Source organism: Pseudorca crassidens, chromosome 8, assembly GCF_039906515.1.
Source record: "Pseudorca crassidens isolate mPseCra1 chromosome 8, mPseCra1.hap1, whole genome shotgun sequence".
In the NCBI taxonomy this organism is placed as follows: domain Eukaryota; kingdom Metazoa; phylum Chordata; class Mammalia; order Artiodactyla; family Delphinidae; genus Pseudorca; species Pseudorca crassidens.
This window is the reverse complement of record NC_090303.1, coordinates 17,612,402-17,634,387: the sequence shown is the minus strand read 5'-3', so window position 1 is coordinate 17,634,387 and position 21,986 is coordinate 17,612,402. Positions and strand designations below refer to the sequence as shown.

The window sequence follows — 21,986 nt, the reverse complement described above, 5'->3', positions numbered from 1 at the left end:
AGGCCTTTCTCTGTACCGTAGACATAAAGCATAACTTTTGTTTCTGAATTTGATCATTTTGGATGTACTTTCAGGCATGGCGTATGCTCTACTAGCTGCTGTTCCTGTTGGATATGGTCTCTACTCTGCTTTTTTTCCTATCCTGACATACTTTATCTTCGGAACATCAAGACACATCTCAGTTGGTAATTATAAGCATATACAATTCTATTTGTTCACATTTAACGTGTTTGGGCTATATTATGTGTGTTCTGCTTCCATATCTTTGTTAATGTTTTCTAGGGAGATAGGGCATCAGTGCTTTACCCGCTTTTCCTATTCAATGATGCAATGGTTCTTAAGTGTAAAGTGTAAGCTTTACACTTAATCCCCTTTTTTTTAATGAAGAGGAGAAAATTGAAAGATTATTAAAAAATTGTAGTCTACCTTCAAATCTTAGCATGTTTTGCTTTTCAAAAATGTAATACATTTGACTCTATATTTAGAAAGTGTTCTAAAATTAAAAATGACAAGGGAAAAAAAATCTTCAAGAGGTCTTCAAACCTGCTGTTTTACTAGATTAACTTAGCTTTTACTAAATTATGTTCATCAAATACATATTCATTGTCTTATTAAAGAGCATACTTATTTTAAGTCACTAATATTGGAAGACTGGCAAAATCGTGCCACAACAATTTAGAAACTGAGCTTGGCTGTCCTTCTTGGTATGGCCCAAAATAGATTTATTTCCTGAACTTCCTAAAATTTGAATTTTCTTCAGCTAAAATGTTCTAGTAAATGAGTGTTTTAATGCTATTTTGCAACGTTGACATTTACACTTGAGATAACTTTTCGCCTACATCCATCTGCTGGCTAGACATGTGTACCTGGGCAATCCTTTTGAAACAAATGCAGCCATCTACTACTATATCCCCAGCCCATATCCTTATCCTTCGTTGTATTTCCCCCAGTGTCTGGCATATTGCCTTGTCTATAAAAGGAGATCAGAATGAGGTTATTGACTAAAATAACTTTCTCACCTGGGAGAGTAGATCAGTATCAAATGCATGGCGAGGTGAGGAACACAGAAGCTGATTTGTTTCTCTTTGGTGTTCTATACATTTAGACACTCCGGGTTACTGGATTTTGGTACTGAGCCCTCCCAGCTGTTAAAGCCTTCCATGATCAAAGGATAGGATCATCATCATCATGGATAAAAACATCAGTAGTGAATGGAGCAGCTGCTGAAAGAAAAGTACTTTTGAAACGTAGAATCTTACAGACTGGCATTTGATATGAAAAAATTTGTCTTGGAAAGAGAAAAAGAGAAACTCTATACTCCCTTTGCTATTTCTTTAACCTAATTTTGATCAGGTGATATTGATCAAGGTCCTTATCTCCACAGAGATCAGGACGTTGGATACTCTAGGAAATGAACTTACCTGTAATAAAAATAAGATGGAACAAGTAATGGCTCAGCCAGTATGCCATTTCTGCCAGGAAACCTTTCTTGACAACTCCTCCCTCCACCCCCCATGTCCCACCCATATACGTGAAGATCACACACAGATAGGTTAGACACCCTTCCTGTGTGCTTACAAAGCAGTCTGAAAGCTGTATTACAATGACCCACCTACATGTCTCTCTTGCTCATTTCTGGGTCATGAATGCATTGAAGCATCTACTTTTTAGCTTTTTTTTGTGAACAAACAGTATTTTCCCAATCACAGCTAATTACTTCACACATCTTTCTAATCCTATGTAGACATGTTGAGCCTAAACATTTGCAATTAATAATAATAATTTTTTAAAGTTTTTTTATGGAGGTATAGTTGATTTACAAGTGATTAATAATTATTAGTTGATAAGAGACTTTTTTTCCCCCAGGACCTTTCCCAGTGGTCAGTTTAATGGTGGGATCTGTTGTTCTGAGCATGGCCCCCGACGAACACTTTCTCATGTCCAGCAGTAATGGAACTACACTGAATACCACCATGATAGACTCTGCAGCTAGAGACGCAGCAAGAGTATTGATTGCGAGCACCCTTACTCTTTTGGTTGGAATCATACAGGTAATGGGCTTACAAGGAATATACAGATTGGCATGATTTGTATTTGAAAGAATTAACTGTAGAGCATGTGGACTTAAAGATTCATTTAAAAGCAAAACAAGTCAATTTACCGACCCCTCAAAGTTATTTTTTAAGTTATATTGTTTTAGGTCAGATGCTAAAATAGTCAGCAAGCCCCCACTTATTAAGGCTCACTTAATCATCAAAGTCAGAGACAGAAAAAAAAAAAAAAAAAGGCAGAAGAACATGTGTGATTCAAATGAGACTAAGAGAAGGGAAATGTGCCAGAACCCATAAAGAGAAAAAAAATGTTCTGTTGAGCAGAGCCATGGAAACTGCAAGTCACAGAAATAAGCTACATGAATTTTTCTTTTCTTATTACATATCTAGAAATACTTAATGTTCGTACTACACATGGTTTTCAAATTTTAGAGTGGTGGAGGAGAGAGGGCATTAAGAAATTCAGATTTCTTTCCTACAAGTATTTTTGTGTTATCGGCAGGCTACCAGAGTTTTTTTTTTTTTTTTTTTTTTTCTACCAGAGTTTTAATTGGTGTTAAGTTTAATTCATTAATAGTTCAAAAGGGTTGATCCTTCTCCCAGGCAAACATTTAATTTTTCCTTCCTTCTTCTTGTTCTAGTTGATATTTGGAGGTTTGCAGATTGGATTCATTGTGAGGTACCTGGCAGATCCTTTGGTTGGTGGATTCACAACAGCTGCTGCCTTCCAAGTGTTGGTCTCACAGCTAAAGATTGTCCTCAATGTTTCAACCAAAAACTATAATGGAATTCTCTCCATTATCTATGTAAGTGCTGCTTCTTAATCCAGGGATGGCTCACTTTTCCTCTTGAACTTGAGTCTGGAGAGTGTACGTTCCTCCATGCCATACTTTGGGAGTCACTGAACATATTCTTCTCTGAAAGAAGCAGTAGAATCAGGGGTAACATTGAAAAAGGCAGATTTTGTAAAACATTGTTCTCAGTTGATCAAAATAGTTTCAGAAGTATCATTGCTCTTAAAAATATTAACGAAAACAAAGTGCCACAGTGAAGACTGGCCTGGGAGGCAGCAGACTTGAACCCCATTCTCAATTTTGCCTCTGCTAAGCTAAGTGACCTTGGACACATGGTGTAGGACAGTGGCTGAAAGCTCAGTTTGGATGAACGGGATTCATATCCTGACCCTATTGTTTATTATTTGCACTATTACATGAGCAAATCACCATGCCTCAGCTTCCTTCTCCATAAAATGGAGTTGGTAGTAATATCTACCAATTAAGTTAAATAAGGATATATGAGAAGCACTTGGCCTAGGGGCTGGCATATAACAAGTTCTCAAAAAAAAAAAGTGTTATTTTGAAATTATTATTTCACATCTCAAGGCTTCTTTTCTGTTTTATTTATAAAGTGAAATGATTGGAGATGTACCTCTAAAGCCCTTTTTAACTGTGAGAGTCCATAAAATGCATAATGTAAATGTCTCAGCAATTATAGACGAAGAGGAACATTAGATTCAGAGATGATTCAACATGCAAAAGAGATGCAAAAGAAGGATGTAGATCACACTAATTAGATTTGAAAAAGTTCTTGGATCTAAATGTATGTTCTATATAAAGCATGTTATCAACGCTTGAAAAATGGTGGTAATAGTAACATGATGTCACCCTAGCTTGGGGAGAATGATACAAGGCAAATACAATGTGCCAGCGTTAAGAATGAGTTTGAGTCCTTTAATGACCCATGTATTAGCTTCTAAAATGATGTAAGGCCATGCATACATATCTAAAAATTAGTGAGGTGGACAGGAATTTGCTCAGGTTCACAGCAGTGCCATAATCCCACATTACTCTGTCCATTCAACAGACATACCGAGTGCCTATTCCAGGCCAGATACTGTGCTAGGCAGTGGGACTAGGTAGAGGAGCCAGTTTAACATAGTGATTAAGATCATAGACTTTGGGCTTCCCTGGTGGCGCAATGGTTGAGAGTCCGCCTGCCGATGCAGGGGACATGGGTTCGTGCCCCGGTCCGGGAAGATCCCACATGCCGCGGAGCGGCTGGGCCCGTGAACCATGGCCGCTGAGCCTGCGCGTCCGGAGCCTGTGCTCCACAACGGGCGAGGCCACAACAGTGAGAGGCCCGCGTACCGCAAAAAAAAAAAAAAAAAAAAAAAGATCATAGACTTTGAACTTCAATAGACTTGAGTTGAAGTCTTGGTTCCACCACCTATGACACATGTGATTCTGGTCATGTCATATTTAACTTTTCTAAGCCTCAGTGTTCTCAGCTGTAAAATGGGAGTAATGAGAGTAGCTGCTTGTTAGCATTCTGAGGATTAAAAATGAAAATTTGTGAAAAGCACTTAGTACAATACCAGGCTCATAGTAACAATCCAGTTCATTATTGTTATTTTCATTATCATGACGATCAGACCTCATGGAACTTACTGTTCACTTCCCAAGGACCCAGCGTATTAGCAGATGTTTTTTCATTCATCATTATTTCTGTCACTGTTGATTTTTTTCCTACTAAGACCTTGGTTTGCTTTGAGACCTTCTGACTACCTTTTTCTGAGAGGCTGTCTCACTTTTGCAGTCCCTACACACCATTTTTTTTTTTGCTTTCCTACTTTCTCTATCAACTGTTCATTCATTTATTCCTTCATTGTCATTCATTCATCTTTTCAATAAGTATTTATTGAAACGTGCCATGTGCCAGGCACTGTTCACTCCCTGTACAAACCCACTTACTCCTGAATCCACCAAGACACTCCGACTGAGTGTGCTCGCCTCCTCGTGTGAACATCGCTAGGCCTGCATCCTCACAGATCACAGGAGGCCTAGGCCGTTGGGTGACCTGGGTCCTTGGCCACTGCTGGACTTCCACACACAGGGGACAGAAATAGTCCTTCTGGTCTCCTAGGACTATGTTTAAGATGAAGCGTGCTACAAATAACCCCACTTTCAACAGAGACCAAAGTAACCAGGAAACACTAGAACAAGGTCAAAAATAGTTTTTAAACTATTATGTGACTTATGTCCTGTTGAACATTATTCTTGAAGCCTCAGGTTAGAATGTGTTACAGAATTCTGCAAGCAATTCCTCCCAGGCCAGCCAAGTTGGATAAAGATACTTCAATCATTCTTGTGTGAGGATGAATATAAGCTTGCTCCTCTGGAAAAAAAAAAAAAAGAATCAGCAGGTCTGGAAATAATTGCATAAGGGTTGAATGAGCCACTCAGTACCTGAACAGAGAATTCTGCTTATGATATTACCAGTTGCGATTATTCGTGAAAAAATCCTTCAACACATGCAGGGCAGCTGTGGATTCCTCCAGGAAAGACTGTAAGATTGTTGTAAGATGCTGTCCCTGGAATGTAGTTAACATCCCTTTTGTTATAAGCTTGTGCTCTGGATCGCCTGCCTGCTCCTTCCTCCAAAAAAAAAAAAAGGAAATAATGAATACAAGTAATGGGAGGAGGAAATATTGGGAAAGAAAGAAAAATAGAAACTTGTTTACAAATGCCAGAGATGCTGGGTACAAGAGACAGAAAGGAAAATTGTCAGAATTCAGAACTAGTAATAGTCAAGCTACCAGGTAACTACTCAATCATGTAAGTAAATCACACAGTCCATTTCCAAGTGGTTATGTCTTCCTACCGTTCACTCTGAATGGTTTGTCTCAATAGACAAGGGAAGCCTTTCTGCTTGCTGACTAAATTGACGTTACCTCCCCATTTCTTCCCCTAATGAGGAGGAAAACCACATGGAAAAGTTCTGCCCAGATGGTGGGAGTTTTGAGAGCTACCACTAAGCTCGATCAGATTCATTACTTCGAATCTATTTCAGTATGTAAAAATGAAGCCATTATAAAAGGAAAGTAACATTTTAAGGGTTGATCTTATATATGCAACAGAAGTTCTGGTAGGAGGAGATGCCTGACAGCAAGGGCTGATTATGAGGGATTTGTTATATTCATAGAGATAAGATGAATTAAAATAAATTTGGCACCAAAAGTTAACCAGTGAATTTCCTCATATGTAATATCAGGTATAATTTTTAACTTAAGGCTTCATATACCCAGAAGGAAGAAATTCTGTAAATGAAATGGTTCTAAAATTCTCCAAGCATGGTAGGAAATATAGTAAAATATTACCCATTCTGAAAAGTTTCATTATCTTGATTTGAACTGGTCAGAATACTAGGCTGAAATATGGAATCATAAGTATATCCATATTTTAAACACATTTGAGTAAGTATTTTAATAGTAAACTAAATTAGAATTACTTTACAGTGCTTTCGTAAAGTCTCATTTCTATATCTTTGAGTACAATCTGACTACTTCAGTTTCTATGGGTGAATTTTATTTCCACATAGATTAAGCTTTCTATTGTAGAACTTTTCATAAGAAATTCCAAATAAAATCAACTATACTCCAGTATAAAATAAAAATTAAAAAAAAGATTCTGAATAACTACTCAGTATAGGTAATTAATATATTCATATGCCTTGTTTGATGCAATTGTGTAATATAAACTGATTTTGGTTTTTGCAACTCATATTACATTTTTAATACACCACAGGTGCTTTTTCTTCAAAGGTCTAAGTGACTCTCATAGATTACATGACAATCCTGTAGTGATCACTTTTGTAAGGTGAAAGTTTTTAGCATCGGGATAGGTATTCTGATTGTTCTTAAGTTTGAATATTTCCGTCTTGCATTGAGAGTAAACCTTTATTGTATAGACAATTAATTGAGGTGTTATATCTAGCTCATGAATTAATCAGGGTCATCATCAGAAAATTGATTATGTAAAGGGCCAGACAGCAATAACTTCAAGACTCTGAGTTGTTTGTATAGGGCTCTTTACTGCTATGGTAAATGCCTTAAATTCTTGAGTTGTTGTGTTCGCTTGTGGTAGTAGTTTTTTTGTTTGTTTTTTTTTTGTTTTCCTTTTTCACCCTGCTATCACTTGCATCATCTTGTTACTATCAATGTATCTGCCTCTAGCAATTTTTACTGACTCTGGAAAGCAGACAAAGTAAGTGTGCTAGTATTGTGTTTAAAGCAAGGGCAAAAATAGTCAGTGAAAGTCCAAGAGGCTTCCTACAAGTCAGATTCTCGAACTCTTGTTCAAGCACTTGGTGGCATGTATTTTGCTTGCACAGTAGCTTCTCCTCTCATTCCCTTACTCCTGAATGTTTTCCAAAGCGGTGGAGGTTGCTGGCAAGATGACTCGTACATTACTCAGTGAGCACTATACATAACTGTTACCAGATTGTTGTTATAATTATTTTAAGTAATATTTTATCTTCATATAAAAATATATCTATAAAAGGACTCATTCAAAGAAAGGTAACCTTCACTGGGAGATTAGTCGTCTCAAAGAATCGAGGAATACCTTCTAAAGTCATGCCTTCTACAGGACTGAAGTTCCTGTAACAAAGATATTAGTGTTCTCCTCCGGGATTCTTCCTTGCTAATCTCCCTTGATTCCCAGAAACCTCCTATTTACAAAACAAAACAAGTTTTTCTTGAGCTGTCTTGTCTGTCCACTTGGAAAGAGTTAGTTTTATTTAAGTCACCTTAGTTCAAGTTTGAACTAAGTACCAAATTAATTTCCAAAAATTTATACTTGACCTATATATCAATTCAATAGCTTTTCTTTGCCATAAAGAATGGATCAGTCTGTATGTATCTACATATGAAGAATTTTAGGGATTTTTATTCTCATCTGTATCATTCAGGTTTAGTGAAGAGCTTTACCTAAAATATTGGTTAACTGGGACTTTTGGTTTATCAGTTTTTAATCTCAATAATACATATGAACATGGTGAAAATTAGGTCACTTAATAGCACCTGTAAAACCACTTAAGGTATAAACTTTTAAAGCTTTTCTGCAAGCAAAAGACAGGATATAATGATATACTCTCTTTTAAAAGATCTCATTCTTATTGTAAAAAATACAGATAAGCAAAAATAAGAAAGCAGAAATCACCCATACTTTTACCACTTCAAGTTAACCATCATTAATAACTTGGTATATATATTGCAAAGATTGGATGTCAGTGGTCTGTATATTAACCAACACATTTTTATAATTTTACATGAAATTCTTAAGTGCTCTTTGATGATGATATGATTTTTCATATGGGAACTATATAAAAACATTTTTTTTTACAGACTCTAATTGAGATTTTTCAAAATATTGGTAACACTAATCTTGCTGATTTCATTGCTGGATTACTCACCATTATCATCTGTATGGCAGTTAAGGAATTAAATGATCGATTTAAACACAAAATCCCAGTCCCTATTCCTATAGAAGTGATTGTGGTAAGTAGAATGTGTAATTAGAAAATTCAGCATTAATTAGTTTGTTAAGAAAGGAATTGTTAAAACAAATGGACTTTTTTTTTAACCTCTTTTGTTTTATTTCAGACAATAATAGCTACTGCCATTTCATATGGAGTTGACCTGGAAAAAAACTATAACGCTGGCATTGTTAAGTCCATCCCAAGTGGGTGAGTATGGAGTTCCTCTTAGGCAATACTAATATATTGTCAGTACTTTCTGTTTAAATGAAACTTAAGCTTCATTTCATTGGTCTTATTTGTGTGTGATCTTAAAGAAATACCCATTTGTGCAAACTATCAGATAAACAGTATGTGTGTAGATAAAGATCAAGCCATTTGTATAAAAGAGACCCGCATATGCTCTCTCTTTTTCTTTTTCTTTTTTTTCTTTTGCGATATGCGGGCCTCTCACTGTTGTGGCCTCTCGCGTTGCGGAGCACAGGCTCCGGACCCGCAGGCTCAGCTGCCGGGGCTCACGGGCCCAGCTGCTCCGCAGCATGTGGGATCTTCCGGGACCGGGGCACAAACCCGCGTCCCCTGCATCGGCAGGCGGACTCTCAACCACTGCGCCACCAGGGAAGCCCTCTCTTTTTCTTTATGTTCTTAAAATGTGGCAGGACATGCACTTTTAATGCCAGATTCCTGATTTAAACTCACATATACAATTACAGTATACTATACATACTGTAGAATCATGGTTAGTAACATTTATTGTACTGAGAACAATCTGCTTAAGGAAAAAGGGACATCTGGCATAAATTCTCCTCCATTTAGTTTAATCCATCTTAGATAATAATTATATCATTTGTGCCTATAAATAAAATGCATGATCTCTAAGGGAGGTTTGATATATTTGATAGTTTGATGAATTAAAAGAGTAAAGAACTAAGGTTCTTTGTCTACTTCTGTCACCATCTAGTCCTGTGGCCCTGGCAGTTTCTCCTATGACACAAAGAGAATGACAAACCACTGAAATCTCAACTTGAACTTGCTGTAAAGCACCAATGAGATCGCTCATAAAGTGCAAAGTGGACCAAGGGTCCTACAGTATAATTCCATCATATGACATTGAAAAAGAAACCCAGATGTTTATTACATTTGTAACATAAACTTATAGCATCTATGACTAGACTTGCTGTTAGATAACTAGTAAATACTGGTTTCCCCTCCCTTAATAATAGCTGAGGGACCAGTAACAGTCTGTTTCTGATGCTCTTAATAGAAACTCCTCAGGCCAGCTCAGTCCCGGGGCTTATTCCACAGGGAACTGCTGCCTTGCCATTGGGTTAATCTTATGATTTCTTCTAATCTGTTCAAAAAACAAAAGAAAAAGAAAAATTACAGCTGGCTACACGGGGCTTAACTTACATATCATTCTTTCTGGTGTTTCTCAAACTCACTTTTTTTTAAGAATCACATGAGGCCCTTGTTAACACAGATTCCTAGTTCCAACCCCGAACCTATGGAATCAGGCTTTCCAGAGGAGGGGCCTGGGAATTAATATTTTTCAAACGGGCTTCAAGTGATTCTAATGCTCAGGTAAGTTTGGGAAACTTTACATTAGAGGATCAACATTTTGATAGTGAATCCTAATGCTGGTATAAATTTAGTGATAAAAAGATGCAGTGTTGGCTATTTGAGTTATGGCGTTTTCACCCTAACAGATTATTTGAGTAGTTATAAACAGCTACATAAAAAATATATTTCATAGATCCCTGTTGTCAGGCTTCCTAGGGTGTAACTCTTAGAGAAGGTCCATAGCAAATGCCCAGTCCCATAAGTCCATGTTCCATTAATAGATTTAGGGAACTCATTTTTGCTGCCCTAAGTCAGCAGTCCCCAGCCTTTTTGGCACCAGGGACCGGTGTCATGAAAGGCAAGTTTTGCACGGAGTGGGGTGGGGGTCGGGTGGTGCGGAGGATGGTTCAGGCGGTAAAACAAGCGACGAAGAGCAGCGGATGAAGCTTTGATGAAGCTTCGCTCGCTCGTCCGCCGCTCATCTCCGTGCACAGGTACTGGTCCGTGGCCCGGGGGTTGAGGACGCCCGCCCTCAGTGATCCTTTCTGACCCTATCCAGAGCTTTCCTGGCTGCTCTCCTGCTGAGAATGGATCTCTAGCCTCTTGCTCTTGGGTTAGTCAAGTTGCATCCTCTGACAGACCGCCTGGTGTGATTGGTCAGCTGATCTAACCTGCCTGGCCCCCAGGACTCAAAGCTCCTCCCCAAGGGCAGTGATCCCATTTGTCTTGTGCAACTTTTTGGTAGCACTGAAACAAGTCTAATAACGTTAACAAACCTGAAAAAGAAAGGGTGCTGTGGAGAGATTGGAAAAGGGCAAGGAAAGGAGAGAAAGGTGAGTAGGACGAAAGGAAGAGGAACAAAGAGAAACGCTGTGCTACCCACCTCTTCATCCCCTCCCCACATCAATCCCCCAATAAGGGAGTAAAAGCACAGCCGCCGCCAGCAGCTTCCTTTTGTCCCACTGAGGGCCAATGCCATATGTCAGTATCGCTCAGGGCCCAATGACACTGTCCCCAAAACTGTGACCACTTGCCTTACTTCCCTACTCCCCTGCTTGGCCAAGTATACAATTTCTGCAAGTCTGGTCAGCTTCTGAGTGTCCCACTAGGATTCACCTAAACGAGGAGCCCTCATTCTCTCACTGACCTTTTTCTTTTTTGTTGTTGTCTTTTGTTTTTTAATTTTTACTTTTTGTCCGCACCGCACGGTACGTGGATCTTAGTTCCCAGACCAGGAATCGAACCCGTGCCCCCTGCATGGGAAGCCCAGAGTCCTAACAACTGGACTGCCAGGGAAGTCCCATCGCTAACCTTTTTCTTAACCAGCAGGCTCTAAAAGGGTCAGTCAGATCTTGTGACCCAGGAAATCATCTAATATCTAACATTCATACCTGGACATAATAAATGACTTTGAGCAGATCATTTCACTTTTCTGGGCCTCAGTTCTGGTATCAACAAAAAGAGAGGTAGATTCAACAATTTCTAGGATATTAGATTAGGATATTAATTTGGATAATATTAGGATATTAGCTGGCTCTAGATTTCTATTGTTTTCTATAAGAATCATTTCTACTTTACTACTTCCCTCTAATTATAGGCGGAAAAAAAATAGTTTCCTATTAAAGGAACTTCAGGTGTGAGGTAGGTCAGGGAGATTGCCTTTTGCTTTTGTTTTTTGGCCAGGGACTTCTGGAATTACACCCTATGGATAGTAATCAAGATATAGGTACAAGTGGGCTTCCCTGGTGGCGCAGTGGTTGAGAGTCCGCCAGCCGATGCAGGAGACACGAGTTCGTGCCCCGGTCCAGGAAGATCCCACATGCCGTGAAGCGGCTGGGCCCGTGAGCCATGGCTGCTGAGCCTGCGCGGCCGGAGCCTGTGCTCCGCGATGGGAGAGGCCACAACAGTGAGAGGCCCACACACCGAAAAAAAAAAAAAAAAGATATAGGTACAAGAAAGGCATCCACCCCCCCCCCCCCGATTTTCATATTTGGGGACAATTGCAGGCTTATAAACTTGTAGATTTATTTCTTTATACAGTTGGTAGAGTAGTTCTGGTTTTGTCAAACAGCAACTGTTTGATCCCGCAGTTTTTGGGATGTCTTAATCATTGTGACTGTGGAGCATTACGATAATTACACACATTTAATCTTTTTCAGACTCAAGAAGATTTTAAATATCATGGCTCTTAGAATGGATTTTCCACTTAGCTCTTTTAGCATCTTACATTCTTTGTCTCTTTAACAGACCTGACCTCACCTTGTACAGGGTAAATCTCATTTTATGGCTAGGATATCTTTTAAATTCAAAGACCTTTAAGATGAAATTGTGTAAGGAGAAACACTAATGTGTGAAATGGCACAGCATGGGATTGTATGGTATTAAGAAATCAGTAATGACAGGCTTATTCTTGTCAGAGCGTAGATAAGGCAGCATCTGTAGCCTCTCAAATAGGGGACAAAGGAATCAGCCAGTGAGATAGCACCAACTTCTGATTGAAACCTGTAAAAACAGATGCTACCACTTAATGCATCTCACGTACCTCTTGCCCTCTTGGATCAAGTCCTTTCATTTCTGACTTGTGGCTGGGTTGATAGAGTATTTGGTGAGGTGGGGGAAGAGCATTATGGTCAAATTTTCACAGTATTTTTCATGTAAAAACTCACTAGGTTTTTGCCTCCGGCGATTCCATCTGTGAGTTTGTTTTCTGAGATGCTGACTGCATCATTTTCCATCGCTGTGGTCGCTTATGCCATTGCAGTGTCTGTAGGAAAAGTATACGCCATCAAGTATGATTACACCATCGATGGGAACCAGGTATGGTCACTCTTGCTGAACTGGTTTTGTAGGGCTGAAAATAAGAAGAAAACATAAATGGGAAAGATTTTTGTTGTCTGCTAAAGAAGGTATCGGTTTCTTCCACCCATCTTTATTGAGTTGGTTTCTCTCCTGTGTGTGCTAATTTGAAATTATTTTGAAATATACATGTTGTATCACTTAATTTTTAAAATATATTTTACTGTTTCTTTATCCATATTTTATTATATGTCTCTGAAAGATAAGCATGTAAAAAGCAATCGTGATACATCATCATATCTAAAAAACTAGCTGTAATTCCCTAATACCATCTAATAACCAGTCAGTTTTCAGGTATAACCACAAGATCATTATCACAACTAAAAAAATTCACAATAATTCCTTGATAATATCAACTATCTAGTCAGTTTTCAGATTATCTTAAAAAGTTTTTTTAGAGTTTATTTGTCTGGTTAAGTATCCAAACAAGCTCCATGTGTAGTATTAGCTTGATACATCTCTTTTTTGCTTTACATTTTTTAACAAATTATTTTTTTAATTGGGGTATAGTTGATGTACTATATTATATAAGTTTCAGGTGTACAACATAGCGATTCACAAGCGTTAGAGGTTATACTCCATTTATAGTTCTTAGAAAACATTGGCTATATTCCTTGCACTGTATGCATCACTGTACTTTTTTTTAAATTAATTTTTATTGGAGTATAGTTGCTTCACAATGGTGTGTTAGTTTCTACTGTACAGCAAAGTGAGTCAGCTATACGAATACATATATCCCCTCTTTTTTGGATTTCCTTCCCATTTAGGTCACCACAGAGCATTAAGTAGAGTTCCCTGTGCTATACTGTATGTTCTCATTAGTTGTCTGTTTTACACATAGTATTAATAGTGTATCTGCATCACTTTACTTTTTAAGAAATAAGTTGAAGTAATCCTAATTTTTAAAAAGTTAATTCAGTTAGGTCATAAATAACATTTAAGCTTAACAGATTGGAATAAGAATTCTTCATGTAATCTAGTATCGCCTGGTAATTGCTTTTTTAATGACAGCTATAATACGGCAAAACAGAGCAACAAACACCAATGATAATAGTTGTGACCACTTTAAATTGAGGTGGTTTATTGTGCAATTACAGGTTTCCCCTGCTACCCTAACGTAGAGCGTTCCTATGAAAACTTTCTTAAGCAGAAATGGCAGTAAAGTGAAGAAGCAGTTACCTTAGGACACATCTTGCAAACAGATGCACAAAATCCATTTAGATGAAGCACAGGTGCTCACCAACACAGTTCAAAGCGATGGCGGCTCGATGCTGAGATGCTGAGTGCAGTTTCCGGGGGAGGAGCTTGGTGGTGCCACTCTCCCTTCTTGGGGGGCATGCTGCCTCTATAAGGGCTAGCTACAAAACAGATGCTTTTCACCCTTTTTTGTAAAAGCAAAAAGCCCCTTGGGATTTCTTTCAGTTAGCAAAAACAGGTACTAACATAGGTCTTTCGTAAAAGCCAAGTGGCGTAAAGTGAGCTTTTGAAAAGCAGGGGATACCTGTAATAGATACAGGACATTTTTTGTAGCACCTGATACATTTCCCAGGTGAGCTGATTTTCCACTGCTTGCAAATCTGCAAGTATGGTTGGTTTCTGAAAACATAGCATAGCAATTATAGCAGTTAAATGATTAGTACTCAATAAGAATAATAGCCCTCCTAATCATAATACACTTCATAGCAAATATCCAACCACAGAGAAAATATTTCATGTGAGAGTTACAGATATGCCACTCACCAGGAAGTGAAATAAGCATTTGAGCAAAAGATCAGTCAATCTTAAAAACAACTGAAAGCAGTGAAGCCTCTCTCAGGCTCTACGGAGCCAGAAGTCCCCATGTCTTCCAAGGGTCCCAAGCACCTTTAATGGTAAGAATTAAACTGGGACTCCCAGGCAGGGTGGGCTTGAGAGTTTGTTTTCTTAATGCTCTTCCTTAAACACTTGGCGAGGGTCTTGCAAAGATTTGATATGTAGCAACACTGCCATCCAGTCTCTCTCTTAGGAATTCATTGCCTTTGGGATCAGCAACATCTTCTCTGGATTCTTCTCTTGTTTTGTGGCCACCACTGCCCTGTCCCGCACCGCCGTCCAGGAGAGCACTGGGGGAAAGACACAGGTATGTAACAGCGGTGTCGTAATATCCATCTAGAATGATGGAAAGAATGAGTCAGGGGAATGGTGGCTCAGAAAGGCTTGCACAAGAACTCAGCAGGACGATTAGCCTTTGAGAAAAGAGAAACTTGTACTTCCTGGTCTGATTGCACCCGGGGTCTCTCCATCTCCTTGACGGTGATCCATCCCCTCCCCTAAAAACTCTTCCACAGCAACATTTATGGTTTTCTGATGCAGCAAGTCTCAAACCATTTTGTGTGAGTGCTCAGCTGGTAGATAGCTCCACTTACTTCTTTTCCAGGGACGATAACAGTTGACAAGGAATCAGTCATGAAGAATGCTGATTTTTACCAATTTGTTATCTGGGGATAGAGAAGGCCTAGTAAGAGCACTTTGTGGCTTAGTGAGTTATTCTATTTTCAGGAAAATGAAAAGCTGTCTATTTACATTTCCTTTACAAGGATCAGGAGCTTCGTCCAGAGGCGTTGGGTCCCCCAGAACAAGTTTGCTAGTCGAGGATATTTTTGTTGTAACATTTTGGCATCTCTTCCTGAGCAAGACTTTTGTTCCTAAAGTTCTGAATGTGGGTTTCATCTTGCCTTTTTTTTTTTTTTTTTTTTTTGCGGTACGTGGGCCACTCACTGCCGTGGCCTCTCCCGTTGCGGAGCACAGGCTCTGGACACGCAGGCTCAGCGGCCAGGGCTCATGGGCCCAGCCACTCCGCGGCATGTGGGATCTTCCTGGACCGGGGCACAAACCCGCGTCCCCTGCCTCGGAAGGCGGACTCTCAACCACTCTGCCACCAGGGAAGCCCTCATCTTGCCTTTTAAATGTGGTTTTTAAGTTGTTGCCAAACCAGCATCCAAGTTAATCTCTGGAGAACTCCTCCTTCAATGGGCTAGAAAGCTCAGGAGCTGTTCTCAGACCATTCTTTCCAGCAGGACATGAGTCAGCTAAGCCAAACCAAGTAGATGGGGGTGAGGGGCAGCTCAGGAATTGTGTTTCTGTTATGCCTGAAGAGTTTTCTCATCCCAGTACAGAAAGAACTATTATTTAAGAGTAAAAAGTACATTGAGACTATAAAGGAGAACAACAAATCCAAAGTGAATAGGGTAACACACACACACGCGTGCACGCGCACACACACACACACACACATACATACACACACACACACACACACACATACATACATACACACACAGAGAGTCTTCAAATAGGGTTTTGTAGGGTAGAGACACTTACAAATAAGTACAAAAGAGAGAAACTGAGAAAATGAATGACTCCAACAAGGAAGTTGCCCAGGGGGAGCCTGAACTGTCCCCAAGGTGCCCATGATGCTCCTTTACCATTTATAAAGGATCTTGGTGACAGGGTCAGAAGAACTGGCCTCTTCCAATTTCTTGACTCCCGTTCAACAAAAATTGAATCTAAATTTTCAGAATTTTTCTGTTTAAAATTGAGTTTTCTTTGCTTTTTTCTGCAAACATTTCCAGCTTTGTGAGAGCAAATAAAACAATACAGCCTCAAACAGGAAGCATAACCAGAGATCTGTGGTCAAGGGGAAGAGGTTGGAGGTGATTGCCAGAGCTATACCTGCGGTTCAGGGGGTAGCTGTCAGCAGTGAAATTTTCTGCTGCTTCCACTGGAGATGGGGCCCTGACAAGCTCTCCAGGGCACATGGCTGTAAGTGGGTGCAGGCATATCCCCAAGTGCTGATGTCCATTCTCTGCTGTTACTTCCAGACTGAAATGGGCACAGTCCCGTCCATCCTCCCCTCCCCTCCTAAGAATGCCCATGTAAAGTGATGCCTTGGCAGAGGCTTTGGGGATAATGGTGTTCTGGTAAGCTAATACCCCCTGCCACACACTGGCGTGTATTATATTTAGGAATGAAGGATGCCAGGATTTCAGTACTGAAGAATGAAGCAAGCAGAGAAATAGCTTGATATTTAATTACTGAAATGTACACTAAGTTCTGGGATTAAAAGTCTAAGTGTCTGGACTGAAATCCAGGGACTTGTGACCAACTAGACTGGCAAGTCTTCTCCTGTTGTGTGGCTTCTCATGTTTTTTTTCATGTTGGAGCCTCAGTTTCTGCATCTATGCAATGGGGATAATAATTGTATCCGCCTCATAGGGATGTTGTGAGGATTAAATAAGAAAATGTTTATAAAATCCTGGCACTCACTTGTAAATGTTGATGGTTCCAGTCATTAACTTCTCAAGGTAAGAATAGTGCCTTAGTACCTATGATACATATGTTGTACCTGACACATAAGAAGCACCCGGCATGTATTTGCTGAATGAATGAACAGAATCATAAGTATTAGTGGACCTCAACTGTTTGCAACACATCTACAGATTGTAGAAGAGCTCAACATTGCAACCTGTTCTTTCCCTCACCCCCATCTGACTTCTACTGATTAATGAAAAAGTAATTCTGATGATAAACTATTCCCTAGCTCTGGTTACCCTCTCACTTAAGAGAAGAATTAATTCTCTAGTAACTGAATCTGCTCATAGATATGAAATCTACAGCATTTCCTGCAAAATAAGTAATTTTCCTTTATAAATTAAGTACAAGCAATGGGTTCCCTCACAGATTTTAAAATAGTAACCAAAATTAGTCTTGGTCTCCATAATTGGAGGCTAATTATTTCCTATCCTCAGTGAGTAGGTGGCCACCCTCCTGGCATGAGTTGGGCAGCTGGCTGTGGTCCCTGTCCCCAGATCTCCATCCCTCTCACCAATTCACAGAGCCCTACATCCACAGTGAGATGCGTGTGGCTCATGATAGACAATGAATGTTGGTTAAGTAATTGCGTAGAAGAAAGGAAGGAAGGAAAGGAGGGAAGGAGGGAGGACGGATACCAGCTTCTCTGCTTAGATAGGAGAGGGGAAAGCTCACCAAGGTACCGGGAACCCGGAGGTGTTGTGCTGGGAGATAACAAATTGCCTAGAAAAGGGGATCTGGCTGGACAGAGCAGACTTTTCTGTACGTCATATACGTAATATCGCCTCAGTCTGGCCTAAGTATCCTCTGAACATGACTGAGCAATTTGCCAGCTGGAGTGAATGAGCGTGGATATGAAATTCCCTTAAGTTTTCGGACTTTTAATTTCTATTGGCTTTATGTGTCTCCTTGAAGGCAAACATCTTGCACTAGGCAGTACTTGGGCCCAGGGCAACCTTCTCTGCTGCCTCCTCTCTGGTCGCTTTGCTTCTGGCTCCCTGTCTCCTTCTCTCCTTTGTTTCAGAGCTACTAGGCTTCACCTCGGCCAGGCCCCAGCTGTCTCAGCAGAGAACACATTGGTCATCTAATCACAACAGAGAGTAGTCCCCACCCCCTCAGCCTCTCTCCTAACTAGTTACGGATCTTAGGAGAGCTTTTTTGCCAGCGAAGGTAAAGTTTCTGAAGCTTCCTTGACTTCTGCTACTGCCCACCCTCACTCGGGCTGCTTGTGGGGCAAAGCTCTGAGCCTGAATCCGTGAAGCTGTGGGAGGATGCGGGAGACATGGTCCCACCACTCAGCAGGCTCGTGTGGCATTCTGAATCTGCAGAAAGACTGGTAAATTTATTTTCTCTGAGATTATCATGGCAACCATGTATACAAAGTGTTATCTGAATCGTTATCAGGTTGCTGACTCAATAATGCAGCAGAATCAGTTATGTGCTATGAGAATTTATTTCCCAAGAACATTACAAGGATCTGTTGTCTGGGAAGGGGGATGGGCCCTGTTTCCTCGAATGGCAAATGACTAGAAGTTTGGCCTCTTGAATTGACACCAAAAGTATATGTCTGCAGTGTATCCAAGTGCAATCCAGGCTTTACTCTACCAGACTCAGGGTCCACATTTTCTTTAATTTCTCTGCCATAGCTACTAAATGTATGGTTTTCGCAAATAATTCTCACTTGTCTCAACAGTATTGAGCAGAAGGGGGGAAGTTGGGAAGTGTCACGTGTGCCCATGAACAGGCTCTTGCACGCATGTGTCCAGCAAGCGCATGTCCAGAGGGGGCAGGACGGACCCTGGTTATGGGACACGTATGTCTTTCAGGTTGCCGGCATGATCTCGGCTGGGATTGTGATGATTGCCATCGTTGCCCTGGGGAAGTTGTTGGAACCCTTGCAGAAGGTATAACACTGCTTCTCGCCACACCGATTCCATACTTCCCCTTCACTGCTCTGCCACCTGAGAAGTAACAGGGGATTTAGAAGTCATCACATGGAAAACCATTCCCCTGAATAACTCAGCCTCCCTGTGTCTCTTGGCAGTCGGTCTTGGCAGCTGTTGTAATCGCCAACCTGAAGGGGATGTTTATGCAGGTGTGTGACATTCCTCGTCTGTGGAGGCAGAATAAGACTGATGCTGTAAGTCACTTACCATCCGTTTTTCTCTGAAATAAGAATTGTTTCTTATATGCTTCTTGCCATATGATTACATCCCCTTATCTCCTAAGTCTTACTTGCATTTTGGGAACCAGAGCAGAAATTAGAATTTTGTGGATAAGCCAAAGCTGGGAAGTCTTCCACATGAGCTGTGATTTGTGAAGGTCCTGTATCTCTGGGAAGATTCATTTCTGGCAAGAATCCCATATGAGCTCCTTCGTATACCCTTGGTCTTCTAAAGCCAAAAACCAAATTTTTAAAAAACCCTCTAATTTAGAAAGACAAACAAAACAAAAACAAAGCAAAAACAAAATACGAAACCCCACATTGATTATAATATTGATTAAAGTAACCTTTACAAGTCTTCTGAGGGATTGTTAGAAAAAAAAAAAAAACAAGCTAAACCCTTCAGAGTTCTGCCCTAATTTAAACCAGAACAGATAAAAAGAATGGGAAAATTCCCTATATATCTATATGGAAAGATTTCCAAGACAAATTGTGAAGTAAAAAAGAGACCAGTGCACTATGGAAGAGTGTGTATAACACACCAAAAGAAGGGAAAATAATATATGCTTTGTAGTCATATTTGCTTGTATTTGCCAAAAGAAATGCTGGAGAAAAGTGTGCACATGTGTGTACACACACAGAAATAAACGAGGACACAAGAAAGGAGCGTCGTTGGGAATGGATGGAGAAAGGAGAGAGTTACAACCAAGATTTTTCACTGCACACTTTTTTTTTTTTTTTGGCCGTGCCACGCAGCATGCCAGATCTTGGTTCCCCTACCAGTGATCAAACCCGTGGCCCCTACAGTGGAAGCGCAGAGTCTTAACCACTGGACTGCCAGAGAAGTCCCACTGCACACCTTTTTAATACTAATTTTATTTTGAACCATGTCAATATGCAAAAATTAAATTTAAGAATATTTAAATGGAACAGCTGGCCTTTACTGGAAAGGGCAATTTCCGCTTCCACTTAAAGTATGCAATGAAGTCAGAATATTTTACAACGCTGTAATTTGTTCGTGGACAATTGATCTTATTTTTACAGGTAATTGCTCACCTGATGGTACCTGATGAATTAACATAATTCCTTTCATTTCCATGTTTTCCTAGGTTATCTGGGTGTTTACGTGCGTAGCATCCATCATTCTGGGGCTGGACCTCGGTTTACTAGCTGGCCTTATATTTGGATTTCTGACTGTGGTCTTGAGAGTTCAATTGTGAGTAATATAAGATCCAGGTTATCGATACACAGGACAACACACCCTGAGATTTATTATGTTTCTTTATTGTGATAAATACAATAAAAGCACTCCCTTTCATAATAGTTACTATATTGAGTGCTTCTACAAATTAAGCGTATGGTGCTTTACACACATTATCATATTTAGTCTTCAAGAAAACCCTGTGAATAGGTTTTGCTCTCCTCATTCTAGTAAGATAACTGAAGCTCAGAAAGGTTAAGAACCTTCCCCAAGATCAGCTAGTCAGTGGCAGAGACAGGATTTGAACACAGATCTCACCCCAAAATCTGTGCACTTATTCACATGGTCTACTGCTATGCTCTCCTCCAAGTCATGGTAAGACTAAAAGATACATGATTCAGCAAAAGACTGAAGTTGCTGTGTAGTTTCTTTTTAAAATGAGATGATGTCTGAGAGGCACTGGGCCCAAGCCTTGGGCCCAGACAGCTGCTAAATATATTGTAGCTCATTTTCTTTTGAAGCTAGTAGCCCAGAAATTATGTAACAACCCAGAACAGGAGACTTTAAAACAGTTGACTGTAGCCAAAATTCATTCAAATCTGCCAAATAAGGTACGTACCCAATAAGCCACACCAATTATGCGAAGTAGACATGATTAGGTCCTCTGCAGAGTGAAAGCAACACAGACACAGTTCAAAGTAATGGAAAACAATCTGTGAGGCAGCCGAAAGGTGTATGTTTTTTCATTTGTTTTGTTTTGACTTTTAAAAAATTTTTTTATTAAAAAAAAATCTTTTTTCTGGCCGCGAGGTTGGCGGGATCTTAGTTCCCCAACCGGGGGTACACAGGCCCTCAGCAGTGAGAGTGCGGAGTCCTAACCACTGGACCGCCAGGGAATTCCCTTGTTTTGACCCTTGAGAGGTCTTTGGTAGATGCCCTTCTGGGTCTATGGAATTGTCTGAACAGAGAGCAGAAGCGTGCTTCTCTCCTTCCTCAAAACTTCTGTTATCTTCCCAGTCGTCTGGTCCCTTCTTTGCCTGCACTTGGGCCATGAAGGAGTACAAAACCTGGGGAAACCTCAACACGGATGTCTTCAGCTTAGCATAAGTCCACCTTTCCCGTTCCACCAACCAATTCTCCTTCCCTCCCTCCGTCCCTCCCCTGGCATGTTAGAGCCTGCCCAAAGTCTTGTGTTTACTGCCTCAGCACCCTTAAATGGTTGCCCAAGGGCCCGAAAGAGTTCACAAGCGTCCAAAGTACCCAGTGTGCTACTGGGAAACACCTCAGAAACTCTCCTTGGAAGAGAGTTTTGTGCCCTGGATGCCTCCGTGTTTACTTTTACTTGTGTGAGTGTGATTGGGGGAGAAGGGTTTTGTAGAGAAAGACTATACAGTCTCTAAGGTTTAAGTTAAAAATCAGCACTGCACAGCAAGCTGAGGAAAATCGGTGGCACCGTTCAGCTGCAGATTTGGTAACGAGGCTTTGAGCC

The 21,986-nt window shown here is 40.3% G+C and overlaps 1 protein-coding gene across 1 annotated transcript in view; it reads left to right on the top strand.

Annotated features, from left to right (window-relative positions):
* The window catches only part of SLC26A4 (solute carrier family 26 member 4), a 51,882-nt gene that overhangs the window by 9,812 nt on the left and 20,084 nt on the right, over positions 1 to 21,986 (top strand). Inside the window, exons 4-13 of the mRNA XM_067745928.1 lie at positions 75 to 185; positions 1,867 to 2,051; positions 2,693 to 2,857; positions 8,236 to 8,388; positions 8,494 to 8,576; positions 12,596 to 12,743; positions 14,788 to 14,901; positions 18,959 to 19,036; positions 19,177 to 19,272; positions 20,406 to 20,512. Of these exons, the coding sequence (XP_067602029.1) occupies positions 75 to 185; positions 1,867 to 2,051; positions 2,693 to 2,857; positions 8,236 to 8,388; positions 8,494 to 8,576; positions 12,596 to 12,743; positions 14,788 to 14,901; positions 18,959 to 19,036; positions 19,177 to 19,272; positions 20,406 to 20,512 (1,240 nt within the window). The remainder of the gene's footprint in view (positions 1 to 74; positions 186 to 1,866; positions 2,052 to 2,692; positions 2,858 to 8,235; positions 8,389 to 8,493; positions 8,577 to 12,595; positions 12,744 to 14,787; positions 14,902 to 18,958; positions 19,037 to 19,176; positions 19,273 to 20,405; positions 20,513 to 21,986) is intronic.